Source organism: Camellia sinensis, chromosome 5 (genome assembly GCF_055761805.1).
Source record: "Camellia sinensis isolate YWXY chromosome 5, ASM5576180v1, whole genome shotgun sequence".
Classification (NCBI taxonomy): Eukaryota; Viridiplantae; Streptophyta; class Magnoliopsida; order Ericales; family Theaceae; genus Camellia; species Camellia sinensis.
In genome coordinates, this window is record NC_138965.1 from 35,778,856 (window position 1) to 35,801,588 (window position 22,733).

The following is a 22,733-nucleotide window of genomic DNA, read 5'->3' on the forward strand; positions in this document are numbered from 1 at the left end:
GAGGGGAAAGGTTTCATTATATTTTAATCCAGGCACATGAAACGTTTGAGCTTGAATTGGATGATATATAGCATTGCATACCGTCACTGAAAATTTGAAATAATGATATGGAGAAACAAGAAAGAAGAACTAACTCATTGTGATTAACCTCATTGAGGACAACGCCAATTCGAGGTTTGTTCCTCTTAACTTATTGAGGTTTACTCTTACTGTCTTTGTTTCCAATCTTTATAACACATCTTGTTTAGCAAAACACAAACCTAAAAGTTATTAAAGCACCAAGGGCACATAAATGTAGGCACCCATAATGGGCAACCGTCTGAGATTATAACGTAGATAAAATTCAATTAAGATAAAAATGAAATGCTCATACAAAATTTCATCTCATGTTACAACTGAGAGTTTAAATTCTATCCAAAGGACGCAAGAGACAAAAACAACGTCATATAGTCTCATGATGCGACTCAGAATAGAAGGGTCAGTCGAAAGCAAGGCGTAACCCCTGTTCTGTTTTCACTTTTCATCAATCTTTCTCAAACAAGGAGAACTGCATTTATACAACCGTCATTCTCTAGGTTATTCGTCACTTGAGCATACTTCCCTGCACCCATAAATTTATAGAACAAATGCGACATGCTTATATGAGGTAAAGGTAAAACATCATATTTGTTTACAAGAAATGCCAAGGACAATCTTACCGAATATAACTTTTCCAGCCGGTGTTACAAGACCTAGTTTACTAACATTCACCTAAAAATGAGGAAATATTATTTTTAATTATAATTAAATACCAACAAATTGAAATTCCAATCACGTCCAATAAACAAAAACATTTTAAGCAAAAATTTACCTCAATAATCGTTCCTTTAGTTATAACACCAAGTGAGGTATACATTAGACCATTAGGATTTTTCTTTACTCCAATAATCTGAAGATTGAAAGTGCATTTAAGTTTAGGGTGTGTCACATGGGTTTTAGTGAATCGCAAACCCGAAGGATAGATAAACCGCTCATACTTGGGAGGTTTTCTTGTAAAACCTGGTCCTACAAATGTGGCTTTAGTGACCATCCTCTTCCACTGCTTGGCTGCAAAAAGAAAACAAAAGCATAGACATCAGGGCAGTACTCTAACTTTGTTTAGTAGCATAACTCAAATTATGAAAATTCAAATCAGATTAAGGCAATGCACAGGATACTTACTTTTCCGTTTACCAGTTCTGATCACTCTAAACATCTCATCTTCAGCTACAGGCCTGACCTAAAGATTTAAAGCAGTTCCGTTAGAAACTTATTTTATTATTATGTTAATATTTATTGTACACTTAAATAAAGTAACCCATAACATATAAACACTCAAACATCCAACCAATCTAATGGAAATGTGGATGTCCAAGAAGAAAGAACTTAATATGGTACATAGCCACAGGCGTGATCTGAAGATTTAAAACAGCTTTGTTACAAACTTATTTTATTATTATGTTGGTATTCATTGTACACTTAAATAAAGTAATCCATAGCATATAAACACTCAAACATCCAAGCCATCTAATGGAAAGGTGGATGTCCAAGAAGAAAGAACTTAATATGGTACTTCAAAACTTGGAGAAAGCCTGTGATAGAAATCAATGGTGACATTGTTTTAATTGATCAAACTAAACCAAATCCACTACTAAATTAAAAGATCGTAGAGAAGCTATAGAATCAAGAGGATTAGAATTAATGCATAAATGGAAACATTGAGTGATGTGCAGATATTCAGCAAAATTAAGGTTATGCCCCTGGGATAAAAGTAACCAGTTTAGCAAACATATCGATCCAATATTCAAACTTCTATACTACTAATATACATTTTGCATATTCACCACAGATTTCATCTAGCAGGAATAGCTTAAAGGGAATGATAGCATTTGCCAACAATTTGACTCTGCTATGGCACATCTGCTTTAGTCAACTTCAGAACTTCAACAAAATGACACATACGCTAATTGCCTAGCATGTATAATGTCAAAAAATCTTCAAATAAGAGTGTGGGTGGAGAGATTATTGCCGAACTAGAAGGGTTTTGCCATCCACTAGCATAGGCATAGATGCCCTTTAGTGCCATATTCTGTCTTTTGATACTCAGCATGAGAAGCAAATTTTGTTGTACATTCTTAACTTTTTTCAAATATCTGATACCAAGTGTTTAAGTTATTGGTCAAACCTGTAACCCTATAGATGTTTATCTGCTTCCCTTCTTTTCAAACTTAACATGAGGCATAAATGAGTAGTTAGCTACAATATCTTGCCTCTGTTAATTAAAGCTATGATCTTTTCTGAGCCAGGTGATTGCTTAAACTGATTATTTAATCTATACAAAATTAAGTTCAACGCTCTTATACTGTTAAATACAACTGCTATTGCGTAAAGGATATGCAATTCTAAAAATAAAAGTTAGTGGTGGACTACCATGAGCAGTATGGATATACATGTAGCTCAACTTTTTTGCGCCCCCCATTTCGGAAGTTCAAAAATAAGCCGTACAATTCGGACTCCCGCAGTTCTGAATCTAATCTCACAAATGCAATGTGAAATTGATAAACACCAAAGAGTCCAAATCCAACAAATCTTTTGAAAAATCGATTTTGAATCAAATTGCCAAAAATGGACTGCTTTGCCAGAATCGTAAAGGATATGCAATGCTTCTTTCATACCCAAAGCAACTTGTGTTTTGAACCCTCTTTCCATTAGAGGACTTTAATTTACCATTGGACTTAATTGAATTAAAGGATGGTTGGTAAATAATTTGATAGTCCCAAAGTTTTAGTTACTCATTTTAATTTACCAACCATCCTTTAATTCAATTAAGTCCACTGGTGAATTAAAGTCCTTTAATGGAAAGAGGGTTCAAAACACAAGTGGCTTTGGATATGAAAGAAGCATCATACTGTTGGTAATGAACCCCCTAAGGGATTAAACCATTAAGTATGAAACCTCAATTTCATACTTTGGCAAACAAATGACTTGTAACCACTTTCAAAGCAAAGTAAAAAGCTAAGAATGGAGGGAGGTTACAGAGATTATAAGTGCTGAAATGAAGTATGAAAAGCCCGAAATAAATGCTATCAACTCAAATAAGTGATGTTTAAGACTTAAAACATCAAGCTTATGAGGACTATTACACTAGAAGCATGCAAAACAAAGTTCAAATGTAAACAATAGCCCAAAATAGTGCTAAAACAGTCTACAATAAAGCCCAAGACATGCTGGAATCAAGACAAAAAAGGCTAGAAAAATAAGCTAACACATAGAGTAGGCTAGGCTAGTAAACAAGACACAAGGAGGGGAGGCTAACCCCTCCAAATTTGAACTTCAAAACATGATTTTGGTCACTAAAAAAGCTCTGAAAATCAGTGTTTAAAAGCTTGAAAAAAGATAGTAAAAGGGTGGGAAACACAAGGGCAAAGGCCTTCAAAACAAGGTACAAAGAAGGGCTATCAACCCCTTAACCTTTAATGGCCTTAAACCCAAGCTTCAGCCCAAAAAATACAGAGTTTTGACTGTCCAAAACAATGGAAAAATAGTAACAAAGAAAGAAGAGAAAGCAAGCAAATGGGTAGAGCCTTATACATCTTGAAGAGAAGAAGCAATTCCAAGCAACAACACAAGCAAACAACACCCTCTAGAACTCAAACCAAGCTCAAGAGTACCTCAGCTCAAATTTGAAGAGATTTGGTTAACGATGTATAGGCAAAGGTTGAAGAATTGTAAGCTAAAATGTAGAGATTTGGTAGAGAGAGAGGAAAAATTTTAAGCTCAAAATTTTCTAACCTTTAAAACAATATAAGAGGTATTATATATATATATATATATATAGAACCAAGCAATTCCCTCAAAAACATCTAGTCCTACACGTGGGTGAAGATGCATGCATCTGTGCAAACAGTTGGCATAATTGGCATAAAATATCTGCAAAATACATTGGTGGCCGGCAAGTCACATCAGTGGCTGGAAGCCCAAAAGTGATGTCCGACAGGGCACCAGAGGTTACAGGCTAGAAAAGTTAGGCTTGGTCTAAAATTGGGACAACAAAGGTATAGGGTTTGAAAGGCTCGAAGTTATGGCATTCCGCTGAGGTCTTCGACACTTGGCGAGCATATAAACTCATCATCGGGTGTGCATGCAAGGACGTCCAAATCGTAAGGGTTGTCAAAAATGGGGTGTCTACAAGTAGGATATCTACAATGCTATGGATGTCTACAATGTTAGTGGTGGACTACCATGAGTAGGCCCCATACAACTTTTCCTTAAACCTCAAACAAGATCCCAATGGTGAAATGTTTCACAGTTAACCAAGATATCTACAATGCCCAATTTGTTAAAATCATAATCTTCATTCTCAAAACAAAAGTCCCTTCATCAAATCACTAATAGAAACCCTCAAATCAAAAACCCATTTTTCACATAACGTAATGAAGAAATTAAACAAACAAATAAGTAAAATGGAACAAATCAATAAAAGCCCAAGATTTGAGATTGCAATTGAAATTAGATGAATGAAGAAAAAATTACTAGGTTTTTGGGGTTTGGCATTGACCTATTTGGCGATGGAGAAATGGACCTTCTTGCGAGCTAGGGCTTCAAATTTGTAGGGTTCTTTGAGGCAGTTCCTCACCATGTTCGTGCATATTTTCAAGTATGTTATGTATATCGTCCCTACCGCTCTCCATAATGGTACGGTCGCGTTCGACGCCATCTTTCCTTCTACCCCTCTCTCTCTCTCTCTGAAAAACAATCAACTACTTGCAAAGTCATTCAAAAAATTCTATAAAAAAAATTCTATATATATGTAAATATTTTTTGGTTTGAGTATCTTTCCTTCATTTTTGAGTCTTTCTTCTTGGCACATTTCTTATCTATCTTAATATATTTTGAAAAGTATTTCTTAGTGCTGTATAGCTTTCATATTCTCACCATTTCATTTTATCTATAGATATACAGAGGAACTCTTCCCACCGGGCAATTGGTTGCTATCAAAAGGGCTCAACATGGATCCATGCAGGGTGGTATTGAATTCAAAAGTGAGATTGAGCTTCTATTGAGGGGTATATCATAAGAACATTGTTAGCTTGGTGCGTTTCTGTTTTAAGAAAGAGGAACAAATGTTGGTGTATGAGTATATTCCTAATGGTACACTGAGGGAGAGTCTTTTAGGTACTTACATCTCATTTCCTAATCTTCTCCATCAATATTGACACTGATGCTAGTTGAACTTCAATTGCTTACTTTATGGTCAATCTAAGAAGCATGGACATTTCTGAGCTTGTTGTGTTGGACACCGTGTTAGACAAAGACATGACAAGAACACTCGTCAGACACTTTCCAACACCTGTTGGACACATGTCCATACATATCTAATATTTAAAATTTAAAAAAAGAAAAGAAAAGAAGTTTCTAGACGTAGACATGCTTTTGACACTTCGGAAACACGTGTATCGCTTAAACACAAAAAACACATTATAAGTTTGAATAAAATAATTTGGAATTAGGAATCCAATAATAACATAAAACAACATAATATATATACATATTTATTCTTCTACTTTAGACTTTAAAAATTATTATCTTTAAATTAAATATTCATATACAAGGTGCTTGTCATTGAGATGAGGATGATAAGGTGGATGTGTGGCAAGCCTAGAAAAGACAGAATTAGAAATTGTTAGGTTTTTATTCTTGGCAATCCCAATTGACAAAACTCCTTTTAGTTGTACTTATTTTCGCACTTTTTATTTCAGTGAGGCTATGAGTTTTTAGATGCGAATCCAACCCGAATTGTGCCTTGCAGAGAAGTTTGTGATGTTGATGCTTTCAAGATTGTCACTTCGCTGATTATGACGGGGATCGAGCTGCCCGGTCAGCTCGTGGGGGTCTAGGATGCAGCGCCCCTTGGCAGGTTCGGGGCAGCGCCCAGGCGGGGTCGAGGGGCAGCGCCTCCGAAGCAAAATACAAAATTGTATTTGAAGTTGCATGTCCGCCCTTGCTCGCTCGAGCGAAGGAGTGCTCGCTCGAGCGAAGACTGCGTCTGGCTTAAAACTTGAAAGAGATGAATGTGCACTCGAGCGAAGCTTGCGTGGCTCGAGCGAAGCCACTTATGGAAACCACGCGTTTTTGGTTTCTCGTTCGAGCGAGAGAGTCTTCGCTCGAGCGAGCTTTGTAGTCCCAGATTTCTATAAGTATTTGTTTTAGTCCAAAACTAGGATTACTCCTCCAGATCTTCTTTTTGGATATTAAAGTTTATATTTGGGGATATTTTGCGAGTTTTTTTTGATGTTTAATTGAGTATTCAACTCATGGGTTAAGAAGAATACATCAAAGGTTTGTTTATTCATTCCACACAAAAGAGAGAGCTGTTCTTCGCTGGATTCTGAAGAATTCGAGCCTGAAACTTTGGTGGATTCTGGAGTGACTCATCGTCAAGACAATTCCGAGGTGAAGACGAGGTTGGAAGAGGCACATAGGGGTTGGTTCAATTCGGGCTTGGATTCGCTAGGTAATTGAGAGTATACCTGTGTAATTCCTTTATATCTTCTTAGTGGATTGTTTTGTGGCTTTTGCCCATGGTTTTTTTATCACAATTGGAGGTGTCCAATTGTGGTTTTTTCACGTAAAATCATTGTGTCAATTTGTCTTGATTGTTTGATTGGGATTGTTATATACTACTTAAAATTGATACATAATTACAAATCAACATCTAGGAGATTTCTAGATTTTTCGGAAATGAGTATATTTGTGAATGTATAGAAGTAGCACCAATAAAAGATAAGTTAAGAGAGAATAGTTTAAGATGGTTTGGTCTTATACAACAGAGACCAATAGAGGCATTAGTGAAGAGATATGATATAGTAACGGTAGATGGAAGTGGTGGGGAAAGGAGTAGACCTAAATTGACGTGGGTGAGTATAATAAATAGAGATATGAATTTCCTTAATTTAACTAACTAAATGGCCATTGATAAAGTTGAGTGGAGAATGATTTATGTAACAGACCCCATTTGATAGGACTTAAGGCTTGGTTTGGTTTATTGTTTGGTCATATCCCTTGTGTGTCATGTCATACATTTTTTGAAAACACCTATATCAATTTGTCAATGTCATATTTATGTGTCCATGTCCCTTCTTATTTGTGGTTATAGTTGCATGTTCATTATCACTTTTTTGTGAGTGAATGCATTGCATTAGTTCATTGTAGGATACAAGATTCACTATATTTGAAAGTGGAAAAATAAATGTTTTTGTAGCCTCATCTTTCTTAAACCTCGGTTGAAACTTGAATGTTTCACATATCTTCCCTAGCAAAAGGAAAGGAAAAAAAATATAACAAAATAAGGGATCCCCAAAGTTCTTAAACTTCACTATCATTCAAAGCCACAATCTTGGGGAATGGATTCATCCAATGGAACAATAAATAACTAAAATACACATTACTTGTGCAGGGAAGTCAAGAATCAGGTTGGATTGGATGAGGCGGCTTCGAATAGTCCTTGGATCATCAAGAGGTTTGCAATACCTGCATGAGCTTGCCAACCCTACGATCATACATAGGGACGTCAAAACAAACAATATCTTGTTGGATGAATGCTTGAATGCAAAAGTTGCTGATTTTGGTCTCTTCAAGTTGAAAGCTTAGGTGACTCAGAAAAGGATCATATTACCACTCAAGTCAAGGGAACAATGGTCGGTATATTTTTCTCCAAACCCTGTTTTTGAGAGAATAATAATTTACTATAAATTTTGAGTAGGATAAATTATTTAGACAATTCATCTAAGCCATAGTTAACATCCATTTGTTTTAGTTGTTCTCAATTATGAGAAAAATTCTTGTGAGATGGTTTTCAAGTAGTCACAAAACTCCATCAAGTAAGCACTGAACCTATTGTGTTTCAAGAAAACTGATTATGCTTAGCATTTTCCATCTGTATATCTGCTAAACAGATTCTGTAATTTCTTCCTATTAACAACAATTGCATTTTAATCATTTCCCCCATCTCCTTTTGTCTAGTGGTAGCTGGTTGAACTGTTGGCTCCCCATACTCTCCCACCTTAAAAAAAGAAAAAAGAGAAGAAAAGAAATCACAAAAATGTTTGTGTTTTTTATTTTATTTATTTATTTTGGTTGAAATTTATTGGATGTCTTATACATTGTTCAATATTTGCTAAAAAAACTTTTGGACTTTCAACAAATTTATGGAGCCATAAGGCTAACAATTTTGAGTTCTTTGATGATTCATGATATAGCTTAGGATTATGGACTGAATGTCAATTGTTTTATTGGTGTAGGGCTATTTGGATCCTGAATATTACATGACCAATCAGTTGACCAAAAAGAGTGATGTTTATAACTTTGGAGTGGTAATGCTAGAGTTGTTAACTGCAAGACAGCCGATTGACAAAGGCAAATACATTATGAGAGAGGGAAGCAGAAAATTGACAAGACAAAAGTTAGATATAATCTTCATGACATTCTTGATACAACCATTTTGGGTACTAAATTAGGAGGTTTAGAGAAGTTTGTGGATCTGGCAATAAGGTGCGTCGAAGAATTAGGAACCTAGAGGCCTACAATGGGTGAGGTGGTAAATGAGATTGAGAACATTATAGGAATTTCTAGTTTGAACCCCAATGCTGACTTGGCAACCACTTCCGTAAACTTTGATGGGATTAGCAGAGGGTACAATCATCCTTATAGTGATGGAAGTCTCTTTGTTTATAGTGGGCCTTTCCACCTTCAAAGTTAGAGACTCGGTGAGGTTAACAATTTACACTCACAATTGTTGATATTCATAGGGCGGTTGACAGATATTTGCACATGCATTTTGAGTAGGATATATGTAACCATGTGGTGAAGAATCAAACTATGAACTAAAATGAATTCTTTGTTTTGTTTCTTTTGTTGGACAGTATTGGCTTGTGAATATAGAGGAGTGTGATACAAGTTGGATATAAGAGGAGTGATGAGTTTGACTAGCTTTTAACATGATTGTTTGTTGGATCTTTCTTAGGTGTGTAAGGCACTTACACCTTTTATATTTTTGGTTATACAAATTTGTGTTACTAGTTATACAAATTTTTGTTAAAACTTATACATTGGTGATTTGACAAAAAGAGTAAGTGATTTCATAGAAAGGCGTAAGTTTTCACAAAAATGCGTAAGTTTTCACAAAACGAGTAAATGATTTCACAAAAGGCGTAAGTAATTTCGCAAAAAAGGCGTAAATTTTCACAAAAGGTGTAAGTTTTTACAAAAGGCATAAATTTTAAAAAATATGCGTAAGTTTTCACAAAAAGAGTAAATTATTTCACAAAAAAGTGTAAATTTTCATAAAAAGAGTAAGTGATTTCACAGAAAGGTGTAAGTTTTCACAAAAGGTGTAAGTAATTTCATAAAAAGGAGTAAGTTTTCTCCATAGGCGTAAGTTTTCACAAAAAGGCGTAAGTTTTCACAAAAATAGTAATTGATTTCACAAAAAGAGTAAGTGATTTCACAAAAAAGGCGTAAGTTTTCACAAAGAGAGTCTATGATTTCACAAAAAGGTGTAAGTTTTGACAGAAAGCATAAGTTTTCCCAAAAAGGCGTAAGTTTTTACCAAAGAGTAAGTGATTTAACAAAAAGGTGTAAGTTTTCACAAAAAAAATAAGTGATTTCACAAAAAGACATAAGTGCATACAAAAAGGCGCAAGTTTTCACAAAAATAGTAAGTGAAAACAACAAAAAGAGGCGTAAGTTTTTTTTGAAGAACTAAAAACAACATAAAAAACTTAATTTTTCACAAAAAACATAAAGAATTTCACAAAAAAATGTAAGTTAACATAAAAAGGTTGCCATGTCACCTAAGGTTCCATTTCCTTCCCAAATTAGGAACAACACCCAACGTTGGTAGACTGTGCCCCAGAAATCCCACCAACCCTGTACTATTCCATCTTCCTAAAAGGCGTAAATGATTTCATAACTTAAGTAATTGATTTTTCAAAAAATACGTAAGTGATCACAAATATGTGTAAATCTTTGGAGAACATTTTTATTTCACAAAATTGTGTATTTTTCACAAGTCAAATAAGTTGTGTCACAAAACTTAGGGTAGTTTACACAAAATGACTCAGAAGTTTGTTTCTCAAAATTTTTAACAATAGAAAAATGTGTAAGTCACTACAACAAATTACCCTTTTGGCAACCAAAAGGAATTTAGTCGCCAAAAGTTACATTTTTGGTGACTAATGGTGACTAAAAAATTTATTAGCCGGCGTTGGTTCAAGGTTTAGCTACTATATTATTTTAGTCGATATATATTATTTGTTGGCAACTAAAAAAGAATTTAGTCGCTACATATGATGTAAATAGGCAACTAAAAGAATTTTAGTTGGAGCAAGTCTAGATTTTAGGCTACTAATTCTTGTTATAGTCATCGTATACAATTATTTGCCAACAAAAGGAAGTTAAGTCGCCAAATAACAGGCTTATTTTTCGATTACTGGTTGCCGACCAAATAATTTTGTCGGCAAATATAAACTTTTGGTGACTAAAAAAATTTAGTCATTGTGTGTTCAATTTTTGCCGACAATAAAAAAAATTAGTAGCCAAATTATACTTTTGGCTACAAAAGATTAGTCATTGTTGATTAATATTTGTCGACAAATAATAGTTTAGCCGCTAAAGGTTGAAAATTTTTATTACCACCCGCGCCCCTCTTCTCTATTTCACACAAACACTTTCTTTTCTCTATTCTCTCTCATACACACATAGAACCGTCACCACCAAACCTCACCCCCGCTCACCACCCAATCGTTGTTGGCCACCGTTGCTCACCACCGTCATTCGCCACCATTGCGCATCGCCATCGCCACCACCACCGTCGCAAATCACCACCTGCACTGCCATAAATCACTGGTTTCTCTCTCTCTCTTTCTCTCTCTCTGTTGATCTTGGTCTCTCTGTCGATCACGGTCTCTTCTCTGTCGATCTTTGTCGATCTTGGTCTATTTCTCTTTGTCAATCTTGGTCTCTCTCTCTCTCTCTCTCTCTCTCCCTCTTCCTCTATTTCTTCATTTGTCACACGTAGCTCTAGGGTTTTACAGAGAAAAATTTTTGACGTCAAAAATCATATTGAAAGAACAAGCTGATTTATTTCAGTTTAGGGGACAACCAGTACATAAATAGGACTACTAGGTTAGGAGTTAGAGTAAAAAATGACTTAAAGTAAGTCGAAAAGGGGGTTAGGGGGACTAAAATACAAAATAACCTGTAAACACCCAATTTTTTACTGTCCTCAAGACTTGGATGCCATGGTTTGTGCCCTTAAAGATTGTGCTTGTTTGCGTTCGTTTTCAGTGCCCGAAGCCATCGGCAGAACGCCTTGTCTTTGAGCCTCTAAACTTTACTGTTTTGTGCGTGTTTTTGGACTAAGAGCTTGTTGCCTCTTGCCTAGAAGAGAGGGTGACCTGTCGGCCAACCCTAGACCTTGTCGGCCACAAGTTGTGCCTGTCGGCCACCAGTAGTAGCCAGTCAGCTACCAGTGGTGGCCGACGGCCATTGGTCTCCTTTTTCAGATATTTATTTGCCAGCTGTGCCAACTGTTACTGAGTTGCATCTACCTACACGTGTATGGAGGGATGAATTCAAGCTCAAACCTTGATTTTCTATATATAGGGGGTGTCCTTCCTCATTTTGAGGGGTTAGAATTTTTGGACAAAAAATCTCTCTCTCTCTCTCTCTCTAGACTTTTCTTTCTCTCTCTCTCTCTCTCTCTCTTGTCATTTTGCATACACTTGCTTAGTTTCTCTACACTTTTGCACATCAACCCTTAGCCAAACACTCTTACCTTTGAGTTGAGGTCCCTTGGAGCTTTGTTTGAGCCTTGGAAGGGGATTTGAGCTTGAGTTGGTGGCTGAATTGCACTTTGCTTCAAAGGTATTGCACTTGCCTCACTTAAGCTTGTTGTGCATACTTGCTTTGCCATATTTTTCAACTGTTTTAAGGCTGTTTTTGAGGTGTAAAAGAAATCTATTTTTGAGGCATAAAAATGGTAGTTTGAGTCTTTGTGAGTTAGGGGGTTGTCCCTCATTTTTGCTCCTTAGCTTGAAAAGCTTTTTGTGCCATCTTTCATCACTTTAAATCAAACTTTTTGGACCTTTTAACCACTAAAAATCAGAGTTATTTCAGTGACAAAAACCTTCTTTTGAAGTCCAAAATTGGAGGGGTTAGCTTCTCCTCCTTGTGTCTTGTTTGCATGCCTAGATAGCTTAACATGTGAGCATGTTTTTCTAGCATTTTGTAACTTGATCTCAACATGTTTTTGCTATTGTTTTGCCTTGTTTTGGGCTGACTGGGTCATATGAGACTTGTATTGTATGGTTGTAATGCAATTTCCTTCACTAGTTAGTTGTTTCAATGCTTTGATTATCTTTCTTTTGAGTTAATGGCATGATTTAGTGTTGTTTTGCACTCCATTTCAGTACTTAACATCCCTGCAGCCTCTCTCATTTCTTCACTTTTTCATTTGCTTTGAGGGTTGGTTAATCTTCGGGTTGTGTTTAAGCTTGAGATCAAGGTTCGTGCTTAATGGTTTCAATCCTCTTTTGAGGGTTTCTACTAATCAACGACATGACCTCTCTTGCCTTAAATCATCCCTTGGTTGACACCTCTTCCATTAGAAGACACTCACTTTTGGACTAATCAATTAAAGAATGGATTGGTAAGCTAAAATGAGTAAACAAAATTGGACAAGTAAAAGAGGCAAGATAAAACATCTTTCGTGTTGCATTGTATGTGTTCGGATCAGACGTTAATTTGAACACGAGGAAAATAGGACGTTTCATACTCAAAGTGATGAAACGAGCCACTTTCCTTGGTCACCGTCACCCTTGATTGTGCATGATAGGGCGGTGGTTGTTTTAGTATTGTTTGTGCATTCATTAAGCTTGTACAAGCTTGTTTGTTTAGCCATCATGCATGGAAAATGCTTGGTTAATGGTTTAAGGGCCAACAGCTACACTCCTTTGAGCTTGTGTAATGATAAGGAGGGTAGCAGTACACACAAATCTTGAGAATACACTACTTTGTCTCTGTTTGCTCTCTGTTGTAGCCAAAAAAGAAGGTCAAGGAAGGGATGGCCGACTGGCCACCAGTAATAGCCGACGACCACTAGTAGCAGCCGACGACCACCATTGGTAGCCGTCCGGCCATCAATGAACAAAGTTTCTCTGTGTGCTCCTAAAGGGGATCAGAAGTGTTCTGGGAGTTGGCATAATTTTTAGTGGTAAAAAATGTGCAAACAGAGGCTGCAATGGCAAGGTGGTGGATTTTTGGGAGGAAACCAACCGAACATGCATGCGTCCCTCCCCCTCGAGGCCATTTAATTACTTTAGTTAGCTTAGAATAGCTAGTTAATTCAAGTGTTGTACTTAATTAGTTAGTGTAACTAGTTAATCAATTCCGGTTTGTAACATTTGATTAGCTTAGAATAAGTTAGTTAATTAGTTTTGTTTTGTAATAGTTAGCTTAATTAGTGTAGCTAGTTAGCTTATTTCATTTGGACCCTCCTTCGCGAGGGCGTAATGTTGTAACAAGTGTGCGTGCGTGCATGTGTGCATGTCTTCCAACTCCACGTCTTTCTCCCTTTTATTTAATCACTTTCGATGGTTAGATTAGGGACATTTTCAATTAGCATACCTTATGCTTGCATGTTTGCATCCATTAATTTGTCTTGCATGCACCTAGGTTCGGCGCATCTTTCAAACTGCATTGCAGTTTCAATATCTTATTTGAATGTGTGTTTAATCGCATGTTGTTCAAATTGATTCATATGCCATATTAGTAGCCGAGCCTATTAATTGCATATTGCATGTGTTGCATTAAGCATCTTGTATAGTTAGGATTATGCATATTTCTAACTAGCTTCTGTTTCGGCTTAGAGTACTCGGTGAGTTTTATGCTTTAGCATACTTTCATGAGTGTGATTGCCATATTACCATGATTAGCATGCTTGCCATGAGGCTCTTGCCATGAGGCTCTGTGCTTAAATGATAAACTGCATGAATGCCTGTGGATGAAGGCTTGTTATTTGAATTGAAATGATTCAACAAATGCGCGTTTTTAGCCCACTTTGTTGTGGCAAAATCATGTTTTAAGCCCACTATGTTTGGTGGCAAATCTGCATTTTTAAGCCCACTTGAGGGTGGCAAATTCAAGCCATTTTCGAAAACAAACATGAGTTGAATTGTTCCAAGTCTTGCGACTAGTCTATACTTGCTTGTGTGCATCACATAGTAAAGTTAGCTAATAATCAGAATAAGAACACATAATGTTTATAAAAGAACATATCATGATTAGTAGAGGTCGATCTTTTGATCGGGCGAGCGGGAGTGCTCATTTTAGGACCTTCCCCTCTCTTACCTAAGTTTTTGAGCCGAGGCAACTTTGGTGATGAAGGATACGTGGCCTTTGGCACGAGTCAGGGTTTCCTAAATTTTTCCAAAATAAAATATTTAGGTGGCGACTCTGTATCTGGCAAAGCAGTCCAATTTTGGTATTATTTGATTTAAAATTGATTTTTCAAAAAGATTTGCTAGATTGGACTCTTTGGTGATTATCAGTTTCACATTACACTTTGTGAGACTAGATTCAGAACCGCGGGAGTCCGAACTGTGAGGCCTTCTTTTCAAACACTTTCCGAAAGGCGGGGACGCGAAAAAAGATGAGCCCACACAACCCCCCAACCAATATTGGAATGTAACAGGCAGCTTTCTCGTACCAAAAATGACTTGTGAGAATTGATGGTACGTAAATTGGACACTTAAATTGGGAGTTAGAATCGAAAACACCTTCAAGTTATTTGAAAAAAGGGGTTCGAGGGGTAAAAATGTGAAACAGCCCCCCAACCAATGTTGTGATGTAACTAGAAGCTTCTCCGTGCTAAATATGACCTGTATGGACAGATGGTACCTAAATAGGACACGTAGGTTGGGAGTTAGAGTAAAAAATGCCTTAAACTTAGTCGAAAAAGGCGTTCGGGGGGCGAAAATACAAAACAGACCCCCAACCAATGTTGTGATGTAACAACTAGCTTCCTTGTGCCAAATATGACCTATAAGAATAGACAGTACGTAAGTAGGACACGTAGGTTGGGAGTTACAGTTGAAAATGCCTAAAACTTAGTCGAAACAAGGCGTTTGGGGGGTGAAAATACAAAACAGCCCCACAACCAATGTTGTGATGTAACGGCCAGCTTCCCTATGCCAAATATGACCTATAGGAATAGACGGTACGTAAGTAGGACATGTAAGTTGAGAGTTAGAGTTGAATATGTCTTAAACTTAGTCAAAACGGGGTGTTCGGGGGGTGATAATACAAACAACCTACTAACCAATGTTGTGATGTAACGACCAGCTTCCCCGTGCTAAATATGACATATAGGAACAAATGGTACGTAAATAGAACACGTAGGTTGGGAGTTAGAGTCGAAAATGCCTTAAACTTAGTTGAAAATGTGGGGCAAAAATACAAAACCGACCCCCAACCAATGTTGTGATGTAACGACCAGCTTCCCCACGCCAAATATGACCTGTAGGAACAGACGGTATGTAAATATGACACATAGGTTGGGAGTTAGAGTTGAAAATTCCTTAAACTTAGTTGAAACGAGGCGTTCGGGGGGCGAAATACAAAATAGCTCCCCCCAACTAATGTTGTGATGTAACGACGAACTTTCCTGTGCTAAATATGACCTGTAGGAATAGACGGTATGTAAATAGGACGTAAGTTGGGAGTTAGAGTAAAAAATACCTTAAACTTAGACGAAAAAAGGCGTTTGGGGGGCAAAAATGCTAAACAGACCCCCAACCAATGTTGTGATGTAATCCAGCAGGTTCCCCATGCCAAATATGACCTGCAAGAATGCAAAAAGCATTAGGCTTTGTAGAGTTTGAGAAACACAAAACCCAATCATACATTCTTCTAGAAGAACAACCATGGTTAATGAGGTGTATATTCAAAGAAAGTTTGGTTTTTTTTGTTTTTTTAACCTGAAGACCTTTTCTTTAGAAACTCTATTTTTGCTTTCAGTGTTGCTTTCTGCAATGAAGAGAGTATTACAGAGGTATTTTTGCTTCAAGGAAATTTATGTCTGTTTTAGGCTCCATTTGTTTTGATGTAATATAATTACTTTCATAACTCTGTCGAAAATGCCTTAAAATTAGTCGAAAAAAGGTGTTCAGGGGGCGAAAATGCAAAACAGCCCCCTAGTCATTCAATGTCTCTCAACTGCCAAAGCTTAAATTCTGTTTTAAATTTTGTAGTAATGAATGACTTTATATTACAGGAAGTTATGTTTAGAAACAAATGTTTCTTTGAGTGCTGAAGTTCATGCATAGTTGACGGAATTGAACTTAAAACATAGGAAACCCAATTCAAATAGTTGAAATGATGATGAATAAATTTGTGTAAAGAAGACAATTCAAATAGTTGAAATGATGATGATTTTCAATTTGTGTAAAGAGATATTCCTTCCCCACATGCTTCTATTAATCCAAAGAAGAGTCGAGCATCTGGGGAAGTGTTAAAACAATCCATGGACCACTTTCTAATCTCAGAACTGGAATCACTGGTGATCATAGAGATTTCTTTTCCCATAGTCCAACCCTTCACTTTCATGACTAGCCTTTCCAAGAACTTAAGTGGCTGGAGATAATGGCTGAAAACCAATAGCTTCTCACCACCTGATTTGCACAAGCCTAATAGATTAAGGAAGAACTTTGCCTTCACTCCTTCTCTAAGATCTAACTTCTCTAAGATCTAGTCCATCTGGGCATCGTCAAGCCCCTCTCTTTCTCTGGTGAACTCTTTAGGTGAACTCTTTAGGAGAGATCTCAACTATGGGTGCACATAAGGTGCACTCCCGTCCAAGTTGATTTTGAACTTTCTAACTATGTTCTTCGGTTCTTCAATTTCCCGCTTCTATCTAGGGCTAAGGTGAAGAAATACAATAAAGTCAACAAGCCCAAGCAATTCATTAAGAAAATCTCTTTTGAAGAAATGGAGAACCATGCCTGTCATTTCAAGCAAGTCTTGAATGACAGTTACCTTTCTTTTGAAATTCTCATCTTTCTGTAGTGCTCGCTCTACTGATTCATAGAACACATTGTCCAAGCCCTTTGCCTTCACATGTTTCCTCCCGCTTGGCACTTTGCTTAATATCCACCTCATAATCACGCGAGAAGTATCCATCTTGAAGAATTCCGGGCGAATGAGATTGAAAATGTTGAAGACCTCTTTGGCATGGTTCTGATAAAGGGTGCTTGAAAGTACAACTTTCCGGGGCGTCTGGACTTTCTTCAACAAGTTCAGGACATCCGTATTCTCATTTCTGGGAGTATGGCCTTCGTCCAGAATAAGAATGGATAGGTACGTTAGTAGTATTTCTTGGCAGGTAGCGGCAGTCTTGTTGGTTTCATTGTCACATACAGTTGAAGAAAACTACTTGTACCCCAGAAAGAAGTATGCTTCTCTGATCTGCCCACTATTTTAGAAAAAGTATGCTTCTCTTAACTTACTCATTGAAAGAAATTTCTAAATTAGCCAAGCCAAATTCTAAAACAAGCACATAGAATTGTAGGAAAGGTCCAGAAAAATAAAATGAAAGGAAATGAAAAAGGAAAAGATAAGAAAAAGGAGGTAGCTAGGTTCTGTGAGTTGCACCTACGGTGCCTATCCTTAATCAAGATGAAGGCACAACGATTGATGCAAGGTGCACAATCAGGAACCTAAAGATTGCAGACTTTGCCTTGGCACAACCTTTTACTTGACAAACTTAAGACTATCAAAATTGCTTTGTTTTGTTTTTAACTAATATGTAAATATGTACTTTGTGTTTGTCTACAAGAGAATCCAATATGAACTTAATTAAAGAACAATATTTTTTTTACAAGTAATCATCATGTAGATATGTATTTATGTGTGTTTATGAAAGAAAAGTGAGACTATAGGATGGAGATTTTTGCGACAACCATTCATTTATTTTTGAAACTTGGACTATTATTTTTTTTATATTTTTTTTTACGCAGTGTTGGACAAAATATGATTTCAATCCTATGTTTCATTGAGATCTGAGAGGAGATATTAACTAAAGGATTTAAGTTGGATCAAAATTGATGGAACTTATTATGATCTGTGAAATTAGTTAAAATGTAGGTCTAAGATATAAATTTTCAAACTGAAACAAGGAAAATGTATTTAACTTAATGGGAAATCTTGCCAAAAAATGATATCTGGATATGAGTTCAAATTTCAGTATATTAAAAACAGGTTCTCTTTTATATTGAGATACTTGGTTGGATTTGAACTTGGACTGGTTATTCCAAAGCCCTTTTGTAGGTTTTGATATGCTATTGATTCATAGATGGATAGATGTATGTATGAAACAAAAGGTGGTGATCTTCTGTAACGCCCCCAAAAATATTAACATCTGATATATCTAGATTAACTTATAGGCATAATCTAAATCTCATTACTTCTCATTATTACATACAAGAACATTGAATAATATAGACATTTCAATAGTCAACATTCATACTAAATTACCATTTTTCTATTAATGATATCCAACATAAGATTTCACAAAAGAGAGACCACTTGCATTAATACATTCATCATCCTTAAGACATGAATTTTTATAGCATGTGATAATAACAAGTTAAAGCAACAAAATACAAATTAATGCCTTAACGGCTACAAGTTCCAAGGCTTTGCTCGGTTACAACAAAGTGGATTTCAAACCCATACATAAACAGCCCTTGGCTTGCAAAGAAAAACAAAACAAAGAAATAATTGAGCCTTGTGCTCCAAAAGATTCTCCACACCTTCACTTTGGTAGAGGCACACCACAATCACCTGAAAAATGGTTTCCACTAAGGGATGAGCATAAAGCCCAGCAGAGATAATCTAAATAAAGTGCATGCAATTTAACAATATGATGAAGTGCAATGCATATGAGATGCCAATGCCAAAAATTATAGGTTTTCTCATTTTGAAACTCTCATGCCATGCACTTGTTCAAAAGCATAACCAATTCAATTATCCATTTCATAGAACAAGGGCGGTAAATACGACACTGGTAATCCCTAGGTTGGTGTCTGCAAGTAGGCATAACTAGCACTACCAAAACCCCACTTTACCGGTGACTAACCAGAAGAGAAGTGATACCTCATTCGTGCGTGTTTTTGGTCTTTCACCTTGGACACTCAGGCCAACTTAAACAATACCAATCTACACCTCCTATCCGGACTTACCAAACGTATTTACCCCATAACTCAACACGTTTCAAATATTCCCAATGAATCAATTTGAAACAAAACCAATTTCTCAAATCCAATGCGAGAATTTAAATCATCAGATTATGCAATGTTCAATGCCATGCATGAATTTGAAAATATTTCAATTTACCTATTTCACATGCAACTTCTATAATAGTCAATACAACCCTCCACAGTTGCCCAAACAATTATCTCCATACAAAATATAAATTTCAAGAGATAAATGTAACTCATAATCTCATATTTTCAATCATTTCAATATAAGAGTAACAATCACATGTTTAATCTCCTTTTTCCTAACTCAGTCAAGAATCATAATATTCAAAAAAAAAAAAAAAAAATTCATCAATCTTCCCTTTTTATTCAAACTCAAGAATTCATCAATAATTTTCATAATGCCAAAAATAACATACATTTCTTTCAACAATTCTCAATACCTCAACATAATAATATTTTCATCTTTCTCAAAAGTTCAATATTTTCAAACTTAACAATTTTCAAAAGAAATCTCAATGGTTTTCAATATTCTCAACAACATTCTCATCAGTCTCATCCCTATAAACATCCACTTTCAAATTCTCATTTGTTCAAATAAACATATATTTTTAACTCTTGTAAGCTTTTCACAAACTCATCCCAAAAACCTAAATCTTAACATTTAAATTTCTAGGTTTTATTAAAATTTGGGGATTTCTCAAAATAAAATAAAATAAAATAAAATAAAATGCATTTCTCAACATCCATGAGTCATACAAAAACCAAACTCAACTAGCAAGAGATTTTTTAAAAAAATTGAGAACTTCCCCATTTTTATACATTTAATACACCATTAATAAAACCCTAATCTTTTCAAACATCACACCATCAAAATAACACATACTAAAGCTAAAACACATACACAATGCTTAGAAAATCCCTACCTCAAAAGGTAGAAGAGGAACCAAGCAAAAACCTCAATTTTCGACTTTGTCGAATTTTGATCTCTACCGGTCAAAACGTTGCTCTCACCAAGCTCTTCATTTTGGTCTCAAGAACATAGGTCTAAAACCTAATAGATTTTGGTGGATCATAGATTTTGTGTGATGAATGTTGAGAAAAAAAATTAAGAGAGACGGAGAGCAAGAGAAAGCCGAAGGAGAGGAGAGAGAGAGAGTAGGGAGTCTGCTGCTTCAAATGAAATGAAGAAAAGAAATTAAGGACATGGGGGGATGGGGGTAGCCCCACGTGGGCTCCTCTCATCATTAATATTATAATTTTTTTTGGGTTCAAATATCTATACACACACACATATATATTAATTAGAATTGCTGAATTTGTAGAAATTTTAAAGCCATATAATTATTTCCTCACCACAAAATATATTTCGTTTGATGGTGCACACCATTAATATTTGTAGCTCTCTCAAGATTATAAAATAAATAATAATAATAATAACAACAATAATACATGGTTACAAGCGAGTCATGATTCAATCAATTAGGTCCAAAATGAATAGAGTTTAATAATTTAAAATAAATCTCCAACTGAGATTAAAGTATAAATAAATTTTAAAAGACTTAAGGTGGTCCCCACCATTCACATAATTAAATATGAACCAAAAAGATTAAGTATGGGCTAATCAAATAAGTCCCAAAAATTAAATTTATATCTTGTTTATTACTCAAGACCCAAAAATTACTATTACTAAAACTAAAAAAAATTGCCAAGCGGGCCTTACGAAGTCGAAATCAAGAAGTAATAGAATTTATTTTCACCAATTTAAATAGAATGGTTCACGATACCACAACAATAATAATAAGGGCAAAATTCAATTTGATTCAACTTATTACATTTTCCCTGCTACATCTCACTAGATGTTTGATTGTGATCCCTTTCAGAATATCTATTATTACATCCATTAAACCACTAACTAATGTAGATATGTAACCATAAATCAAAAGTCCACAAGTCATTGAATTTTTTATTTTATTTTTTTTAGTACATCAAACCATTTGGTCCTAGTGAGTTTTTGGATTTGTAGCCTTTCGGGTTATTTAATAATTCAATTACTTAGCCATCAGTGCAGTTGAGCATTAAGAACTTGATAACTCTTCAATCTGTCTACCTAAACTGAGCTTCATGTTATATGAAGGTGCAGCTTGGAAGTGATTATGTTTTGAAGGTACAGTTATGCTAGTTCAATTATGAAATTCAAATCAAGATGCATGAGTATAGCTGTTTTAAAATTGAACTTTAGGATGAATTGATGATCAATGAGCAACTATTCTTTGAAATTTAGGATTGATGAACCCTTTCCCCCTTTTTCTTTCAATGTGGAAAACAACTTTGGTCTGTCTGTTTGTTATTGAACTTAAAAGTGCCACTATATGGTTGTGATTGTCATATGCTTATGCTCGTTTGGTCTCTCTATTAGAGTTTGAATTAGTAAACCATGTGTTAATATTCTTTGCCCTTGTGTTTGAAGGGTGTGGTCTGAACATGTCTATTGATCACTGCTTGGGTGTATTTTTATTTATTTCCTTATCGTGTATCCATGATTGGGGGCTATTAGGATGACGTGAGAGCAACAGGGTGCCAAATAATAATATTCCTGAAAAAGTGTAACAAATCGCGCTAAGGAAAATAATTAATGTTCCTCTTGACTACATATTGATATTCTACAAATAATATTGCCTTATATTGGATTAACTTAAATAAATTAAAGAAATGATGCCAAATTCTATAAAGTCTATGCAATATTTGCAACTAAATGTTGTTAATCAAGAAACCATCTTCAATGCATCTTTACTATAAGGTATAATTTTCAAATACTTATAGTCAAATGAAACAAACTAAGGCATCAATTAGCAGTCCAAGCTTAAATAGGTTACAACAAACATCTCCTTTTAAACTATGTTATTTCTTGATACACTAGCTTTTTTCTAGCTAATAACTTATGATGTTTCTAGCTAAAATGAAGAAATATGGTGGCAGGTGTGAGCAAGAAGATATCAGCAGCATCAGCTAGGGCTCACACCAGAATACCAAAGCCAAGCACTTGTTTTCAACTTCCTTCCGGTGGGTTTTCTTCATTTTCAATTATAATTTGGTCTATATATAGTATCTATGTATGGATCAATTCAAATATACAGTCAAATATGACCCATGGCCTTGGTTGTTCTGTAACAATTATATATATGCCTATAGGTAGTAAACATTAACGCTTACATGTTATTTTGATGTATCAAATGAGCCAAAGATGACCACTTTGGAAATCAATTTTCAATAAACTGTGATATTTAAACTGTTATCTGCTAAACTTTTTTTAGAGCTTTATTTGGTATGGATCTATTTGCTATGTTTGATGAGGCAGTTTGTAATGGTGGTTTCTAGGTTTGGTTCTATGTATCCATT

General features: G+C 35.6%; 1 protein-coding gene across 2 annotated transcripts; it reads right to left on the bottom strand.

The window, feature by feature from the left end:
- Positions 1-219: 219 nt before the first annotated feature.
- LOC145790553 (uncharacterized) lies at positions 220-20,511 on the bottom strand. Of its 2 annotated transcripts, XM_082868636.1 has the most exons (6): positions 20,261-20,497; positions 18,888-18,918; positions 15,817-15,919; positions 1,201-1,258; positions 851-1,086; positions 220-750 (listed from the first exon to the last, which is right to left on the bottom strand). In XM_082868636.1, the coding sequence occupies exons 4-6, from the start codon at positions 1,232-1,234 to the stop codon at positions 661-663; spliced, it is 360 nt and encodes a 119-aa protein (XP_082724762.1). In that variant the 5' UTR covers positions 1,235-1,258; positions 15,817-15,919; positions 18,888-18,918; positions 20,261-20,497; the 3' UTR covers positions 220-660. The 2 variants fall into 2 exon arrangements, with proteins under 2 accessions (XP_082724762.1, XP_082724761.1); XM_082868635.1 differs by lacking the exon at positions 18,888-18,918 and having other exon boundaries at positions 20,261-20,511.
- Between the last annotated feature and the right edge of the window lie 2,222 nt (positions 20,512-22,733).